The sequence below is a fragment of the Neoarius graeffei genome, chromosome 14 (assembly GCF_027579695.1).
Source record: "Neoarius graeffei isolate fNeoGra1 chromosome 14, fNeoGra1.pri, whole genome shotgun sequence".
Lineage (NCBI taxonomy): Eukaryota > Metazoa > Chordata > Actinopteri > Siluriformes > Ariidae > Neoarius > Neoarius graeffei.
Genome location: NC_083582.1, coordinates 79,690,122 through 79,698,465, shown reverse-complemented (window position 1 = coordinate 79,698,465; position 8,344 = coordinate 79,690,122). Strand labels below are relative to the sequence as shown.

At 38.2% G+C, this 8,344-nt stretch overlaps 1 protein-coding gene across 6 annotated transcripts in view; it reads left to right on the top strand.

Moving 5' to 3' along the window:
- Positions 1 to 8,344, top strand: part of thrab (thyroid hormone receptor alpha b) — a 333,280-nt gene that overhangs the window by 277,588 nt on the left and 47,348 nt on the right. For 5 of the 6 annotated variants that reach the window (XM_060940345.1, XM_060940344.1, XM_060940346.1 and 2 more), the window contains one exon: positions 5,994 to 6,055. In XM_060940345.1, coding sequence (XP_060796328.1) covers positions 5,994 to 6,055 — 62 coding nt within the window. Of the gene's footprint in view, positions 1 to 1,854; positions 2,433 to 5,993; positions 6,056 to 8,344 lie in introns of those variants that run through there. The other variant, XM_060940349.1, reaches the window with a different exon arrangement.

The window sequence follows — 8,344 nt, the reverse complement described above, 5'->3', positions numbered from 1 at the left end:
TTTTTCTTTCTTTCTTTCTTTCTCGTGTTTGTATTTTTCGGCTCTTTCAGCTGAGTCAGTGTGTTTATCTGCACCCTGTATCCATCTTAATCCCATCTCCCTCTCCCAATCACTGCTCCATACCAGGATTACTGCAACACACACACACACACACACACGCAATAAGAACACAGCACATGAGTCACACAGCGTTCTTGGGCATTAAACACACAATACACACTTTACAGTATTTACCCCCATTAATATACAGGACAGTATATTTATTAACCCCATGAGGGATTGATCGTTCTTTGTCTTGTTTTCGATACTTTAGGATCCAGGACTTTATTGTCATGAAGTAACTGTGTTGAAGAAAGAATTGCTGTTACAACATGAATGTGTTTAATAAATCTTGACTGCAGCCCTATTTGGATCGGATTCGTTTATCAGCAGAACATCTGTTATAGGTTTTTTGTTGTTGTTTTTTCCCCACGTCTCCTCAGTGAGAAAACTCTCACGTCCAGACAGCACTAAAATGACCACAGGAGCAGAGAGTTTCTCGCAGGTTGTGTTTTCTACATGCCCGAGTGTTTGTGAAACATGGTCATGTGATCATGTTCAGTTCATTCCATTACTTCCGAGCACTTTAAGAGGATCTTGGGATCTGGATCTTAATTCAGTTTGGGTGAACCACAGTTCCAGGAACACTTTGGAATTACACAAAAACAACAATCACAAGTGTGTAGGAGAAGCATCCATTTCCCACTGAGAAGGAGATTAGGAAAACAGGAAATGACCCCAGGACCCCGTGAACACTGTAATCCCGGTTAGATAGAGCGTCTGAGCATCAGGGTCATTTTAGATTTCATTAGAATTTTAACTTGAAGTCTATAAGATCAAAGGGAATTTGTTCAGCACTCAGTGATCGAGACTTGAGAGTAAACTGTTTTGAACAAGTGCAGGCTTAATGCTGTCAAAGTAAAGAACATCCACCGCAACCTCAAGACAGTCTTTAGCCATGTGGGACTGAACTCAGCAGCAGCATCTTGTGATGTATTATTCTGTCTCGTGTTTATTCTATCTTGTCTTGTCTTATCTTGTTCTGTCTTTTCTTATGTTGTTCTGTCTTGTTTGTCTTGTTCTGCTTCATCTTTTTCTGTGTCTTATATTGTTATCTTGTCTTGTTCTGTTTTCTGTTGTTCTGTCTTTTCTTGTGTTGTTCTGTTCTGTCTTATTCTATCTTGTCTTGCATCTTTCTGTCCTATCTCGTACTATCTTGTCTATCCTTGTTCTGCTGTGTCTGTTCTGTCCTGTCTTATGCTATCTCGTCTTGTCTTGTTCTGTCTTGTCTTATACTGTCTTGTCTTGTTTTGCCTTGTATTGTTCTGTCTTATGCTATCTCGTCTTGTCTTGTTCTGTCTTGTCTTATACTGTCTTGTCTTGTTTTGTCTTGTATTGTTCTGTCCTGTCTTGTTCTATCTCATCTTGTCTTCTTCTGTTTTGTCTTGTCTTATCTTGTTCTGTCTTGTATTGTTCTGTTCTGTCTTGTTCCATCTCATCTTGTCTTGTTTTGTCTTGTCTCCTTCTGTTTTGTCTTATGTTCTGTCTTTTTCTATCTTCTATCTTGTCTTGTTTTATCTTGTCTTGTTCTGTCCTGTTTCATTCTAGCTTGTCTTGTATTGCACTGTCTTGTTCTATCTTGTCTTGTATTGTTCTGTCCTGTCTTCTTCTAGCTCATCTTGTCTTGTTTTGTCTTGTCTTCTTCTGTTTTGTCTCATCTTGTTATATCTTGCTCTAGCTTTTATCTTATCTTGTCTTGTTCTATCTTCTCTTGTCCTGTACTGTTTTATTCTATCTGGTCTTGTCTTGTTTTATCTTTTTCTATCTTCTATCTTGTCTTGTATTGTTCTTTCCTGTCTTGTTCTGTCTTGTCTTATTTCGAACCTTTCAGATTACAGGACTTGTGTTGCCAATAGGAGTAGTGATTTGGAACATAACCAAACAGACGAGCTCCCATTTCCTCACCACTAGCAGTTTGTTTGGAATTTAAAGGCTGTGCTCAGCTTTTCATTGCAAAAAAATATAGCGAATTACAGCAGAAGAGCAAAAGTTGAGAAATGAGATACTCTGTGGGTGTGGTTTTGGGGACATGAGTATAATACGGTGATGATGTAATAACTCACAGTGAACTGAAACATCTTTATCACAAAGAACAGCAGATCAAAAAGTGTCTGAAAATAGAAAGGAGGGCGAGAGAGAGAGAGAGAGAGAGAGAGAGCTTATGTAACGAGAGAGAGAGAGAGTGTGTGTGTGTGTGTGTGTGTGTGTGTGTGTGTGTGTGTGTGTGTGTGTGTGTGTGTTCCAGTCTGAGCAGCTCAGTCCGAGTTCACTCGAGCTCCAGCACTACGCTGCACTTCAGCCATGCACATTTTACATTCCAACAGTGTCATCAGGTAAGAATCATACACACACACACACGCACACGCGCGCGCACACACACACACACACACACACACACACACACACACAGACTTGCACTCCATTAAGGGAACTTATTGACATTTGGCTCAAATTTTTAATGCTTGTTTACTATAATATGACATCAAGTCAAATTTTTTAGGACATGTTGTGTGGGTGAGAGAGAGAGAGTGAGAGAGAGAGAGAGAGAGAGAGAGAGAGATGTCAGTCCTCTTGGGTCTCTCCACTAATGGCAAAGTCATGTATCGCTTCCATTCAGATGTGAAATAATAATGATGCTTTCTGGGGAAAAAAAACTCTCTCTCTCTCTCTCTGTGTGTGTGTGTCTCTCTCTCTCCCTTTCTCTGTGTGTGTGTGTGTCTCTCTCTCTCCCTCTCTCTCTCTCTCTCTCTGTGTGTCTCTCTCCCTCTCTCTCTGTCTCTCTCTCCCTTTCTGTGTGTGTGTCTCTCTCTCCCTCTCTCTGTCTCTCTCTCCCTTTCTCTCTGTCTGTCTGTCTCTCCCTCTCTCTATCTCTCTCTCTCTCCCTTTCTCTCTGTCTGTCTGTCTCTCTCTCTCTCCCTGTGCCCCCCCCCCCGAGACGTCTCAGATGTGTTGTCCACGTGACGGTCTGTGATGGAGATCGTTGCCTGTCACAGTTGAAACTCCATCTTGAGTCAGAGTCTGTCCTCTATAATGTCAGAGTGTGTGTGTGTGTGTGTGTGTGTGTGTGTGTGTGTGTGTGTGTGTGTGTCTGGATGGGTTGTGTGAGGTCGGATATGATCGGCAGCTTCCGTGATGAAGTGACCGTAATCATCTCAGAGACACAGCGGGATTCAAGAGAGAAACTCGCACGCTTATAGAATCGGAATCATTATATATAATATAATTTTTCATAATTTTTATTTTATTTTGTTTTATGTTTGTATATCTTCTGTGAATTTATTAAAAGTATAGTTATTTAGTTTCTCTCCATTTTGGTTTCTAAACTGTTGAATATGCCAAGATTTTACTTTTTTTAATTTTAGAATTTCATTTATTTTATTTTATTATCTTTTGTCAAGATTTTCATTCCTAGAACTTTTAATTTATTTTGTTTTAGTTTAGTTGATATGTTTTTGTTATATTTTTCATTCTTTGACAGTTTTATTTTATTCTATTTAATTTTAATGTAATTAATTTAATCTTATTTGTTTTGTTGTTTGTTTTTGTTTTATTTTCAATCCAAAAACATTTGGGTTTTCTTTATTTTATTTAATTTCATTAAAATATATTTATTTGTTCCCAGAATGTTTTATTTTCTTTTTTGTTTGTTTGTTTGTTTGTTTGTTTTTACATTTTTATGATATTTTTTGCATTTTTATTCCACATTTTATTTATTTATTTTGCTCAGTTTTATTTTATTATCTATCTATCTATCTATCTATCTATCTATCTATCTATCTATCTATCGTTTTATATTTTATTGCCTTTCTCAGTCTTCGACCATTTTCATTTCATTTTTTTAATTTTTCTAGAATTTTATTTTATTTTACATTTTTATTCCTATTTTTTTCCTTCAGTTTTGTTTCGAGAATAATTCACATTATAAATTGTGTTATATAACTCAGAACTCTCACTTCTTCAGTTTTGAGGTTTTCTGGGTGGAAAGTAAGGAAAGTATAAAATAAAAAAGTATAATATAAAATAAAATAAGTATAAGATAAAATAAGTTATATATAAAGACAAAGAATTCCAAGAAAAATTAAATCTTGCATCAAGACATTGTCACATCCAGCTCTGCTCAGCCACATTCAAAAATCCAACTTAGCGTCCCATTGATTCGAGTTATAAAAGAACATTTGTGTGTGTTCATGAATTTCTAGCTTTAGACCAACATTTACAAGTTTAAAAAAATCACTGCTCCAGAGAGGAACAGAAGTTCTCCAGACTCTCTCTGGTCCTCCTTTGACCTTGAAATAAATCCTTTTCAGTCGTAGTGAATGATCTCTGAAAGACGTTCTTATGGACACAGTGAAATGTCTGCGCAGCTGAAATGGTATTAGTGTGTAATTTGATTTCTCCGTGGCTTTGGTACACTCCGTGCTTCTGGGAACAAAGGTGGCATTTTGCGTTGTGTATAAGGAAGTAAGGAAGTGAGAGCGTGTGTGTTTCAGTAAGCGTCTTGTTTTTATCATGCCAGCAATTTGGGTAGAGATCGTATTGAATTCAGATGAGATTCAATAAGGAACGGAGCAACATGGAGAGACAGACCTCAGCTAGATTTCATCGAATGATATCTGCATGAAGATGAGTTTTCTATAACAGCAGCTCTCACAGTGGCGCAGCTACAAATCACTTGTTCACATGCGTTATCGTTTCCATAGCAACAACTTACACAGGGACTTGTATGATGACGCGGCACGTAAACGGTGTCGAAAACATGTGCGTTTGTTTGTTGATTGGTGAGTTTGGTGGTTTTCTATAAGGACATGTTTATTTCACTTTTTTTTTGGAAGGAGCCTCCAGTGCCAGTGTTTTGCAACAGCCAGAGGTAAAGCTGTAAATTCATATTTTCTGATGCGGTAAAAACCAAAGCTGGTGAGGGAGGGACTGTTTATAGCTGCTATAACATACGCAAGAACAGGAAACAATCTGTTCATGGATGTTCCACAACGTTAAAAGTAAATATAAATGGATAAAAAGTATGACCTGTCATTCTTTAATAAATAATCATAATCTCTGGAATATCACAGTACTATAAGAGGAATAAAACACTTCAGGACATGCAGTTATAGGAAAAGAATCAACTTCAGGGTGGAAGCAGGAACTCCACAGGAACATCACACCATCCCTGTGGTTGATTAGTTTCCTATAATAGTGTGACAAAGTTACATTAAAACAAGGAACGAACAAACAAACAAACCAAAGACTCGTATATATGAGTCAGGTGTTGATGTTCACCTAAAAGAGTTGATTCAAAGATTCAAAGAATCGACTCATTCATGAACGACTCCTCAGTAGGTCATGTGTGGACAGTTCAAGAGAAAATCATGCTCTTTTTTCACATCATTGAGTTACGTTGCTTTCTGTGTGGATTATTTGTGACTTGTTTAATATTTTTTTTATCTTATTTAAATAACTTGGAGACCAGATTCAAATTCATATGACATCATTTCTGAGTCATATCGTCTTTATGAGAGCTGCATCACTATATGTGTGTGTGTGTGTGTGTGTGTGTGTGTGTGTGTGTGTGTGTGTGTGTGAGTGAACGTGCAACAGAACAGTGTAGCTGCATCATTAGAGCTGTGTGTGTGTGTGTGTGTGTGTGTGTGTGTGTGTGTGTGTGTGTGTTATGTAATCAGCTCTCATGCTCATTAGAGAGACTGCAGTGAAACGCTGCTGTTGGCATTGAGTCTGTGAACCTTTTTATTCCCAAAGTGGCAGCGTTGTCATGTTAGTGGCACTGAGGGAGGACGAGTGAAGTGTTCAGGGCCACTGCAGTGTGAATTACATGTCTTTTATGTTGCTCGACTTGTTTTATAGTCTCTCTCTCTCTCTCTCTCTCTCTCTTTGTGCAGGTGGCTCAATGGCCCCAAAAGGAAGAGGAAGAATAGTCAGTGTTCGGTGAAGAGCATGTCGGGTAAGAAGGACACGCCCACTTTATTCACTCTGAGGAAAGATTAAACACTTTAACATTTCACAAAACCAGATATCAGACCCGGGGGGCGTCTGATGGAGTGATGAGGAGAAACTCTGACTCAGTAAAAGAGAAGCGATCCTGTCCTCCACAACTTCAGGTAGTGAATAGTGAAGTTTTGACATGAGTTTAGCTCAGAACAAATTTCAGCATAAAGATGAACGACTCGATGAATCGACGCTGCTGCAAAATGCATTCAAAATGCATCTGACATTAACGTACTGTCCAGCTGTGAGTGGATGAAGTGGATGGAGTGAGGCAGAGAAAAATGCAATAGGCTCTCAATTTGATGAGACAGTTTTATATATGTTTTTATATTAAAAAATATAAATCTATCAAAACAGTGTGTGTGCGTGTGTGTGTGTGTGTGTGTGTATTTATATATATATATATATATATATATATATATATATATATATATATATATATATATTTTATTTGGAAGGTTCCAGAAAAAAGTATTTTATGTGTGTCTATATATATACACAGGGCCCTCCAAGATTATTGGCTCCTTTTGGTGAAGTCACTTCATCTCACACTAAAAAAATGAGAAAAATCCGACCTTGAATTGAAATAAATTGATTCAGAGAAAAAACAAATCTCTCATCAAGCAATATATTTTCAACAAAAACACAGTGCCACGATTATTGGCCCCCTCCTGGAAATGATAGTAAACACAATGTACCTGAAGCGTGTTTCCATTTAAATTGTCCATGTGTGAGTTGATTGGAGTGTGTAGGAACTTTCCAGCTGTAATCCATGACTTCCTGATGAACTGGGGAACAAATATGAGGCGACACAGAGGCCAAATTCCCTCAACATCACCATGGGAACGATCAGAGACACACAAACCCAATGAGGGAGAAGTGTGTTGACCTTCATAAGTCAGGGAATGGGGATAAAAACATCTCACCTGAAAATGTCCATTTCTACTGTTAGGGCAAAAATAAAAAAGTGGACACCAACTGGAACTGTTCCACACTCACCTGGAAGAGGAGCCGAGTTTATTTTACCCCACGGACAGTGAGGAGGGTAAGAGAGGCAAAACATCCCCAAGAGTCACTGCTGGTGAATTACAAGAAAAAGCCAAATCTTGGGGTTTCTGAGTCTCCAAAACCCCCATCAGACTCCACCTCCATACCAACAGATTATTTGGAAGGTTCCAGAAAAAAACTCTTTTCTGTCAGTTAACCCCAAACGTAAGCACCTGAAGTTTGTGAAACGCGACGACAACTTTGACTGGAACCGTGTTCTCTGGTCTGATGGAACAGAAATGGAGCTTTTTAGTGATAAACACTCGCGGTGGGTTTGGAGTAAACAGAAGGACGGCTATAATGAAAAGAACCCGATCCCAACTGTAAAATATGGTGGAGGTTCTGTGATGTTTTGGGGCTGTTTTTCCTCCAAAGGCCCTGAAACCTTGTTAGGGTCCATGACATCATGGACTCCATGAAACATCAGGACACTTTAAATCAGAATCTGGCTCCTCTGAGAGGAAACTAAAAGCGGGTCGTCATTGGATCTTCCAGCAGGACAATGATCCGAAGCATCTGTCCAAATCAACACTAAAATGGTTCACTGAGAGTCACAGAATCGAGCTTCTGCCCTGAACATCTCAGTCCCCTGAGCTGAACCCCAGTGAAACCCTGTGGGCGGAGCTGAAGAGGAGCGAGAGCACAAGAGAGGGTCGAGATTGTGTAAAGAGGAATGGGCTCAATGCCCCGCTCTGGATCTCCAACCTTATAGAATGTAATCTTATTTCTTAAAATAATCATTTGTATTAGATTTTTTTTCTGAAAATATTTTTCTTTAAATAGTATATAAAAGTCATTCCATTTTTATTTTAAATAATTTAATTGAAAGTATTATTTTTTGAAAAGGTTCTGTTTCTGTAATAAAAAGATTTTAAAGATTTCTTGTGGTTTTTAAAAGAAAATTCTAGAGTCTCTTCTATTAAAAAAAAAATCTAAAGATTTCTATAGTATAGATGACTTGCAACCATGTGATCAAAATGTGCTGCGTCATGAGCGTCTGCCATGATGGTGGATTTACAAAACAACTCGGATGGCAGCCGCTGAAAATGTGTCTGTAAACAATGCTGAATTTTCTCAGTATTCCCACGATTTGAACAATCGAGCGAAGATAGATTTGTGTGGTTTTGACCCGTATTATTTTAAAAAGTCAGGCTTTTCTGAAGATAAGACGCTTCTACTGACCATCAAGTACGAATAC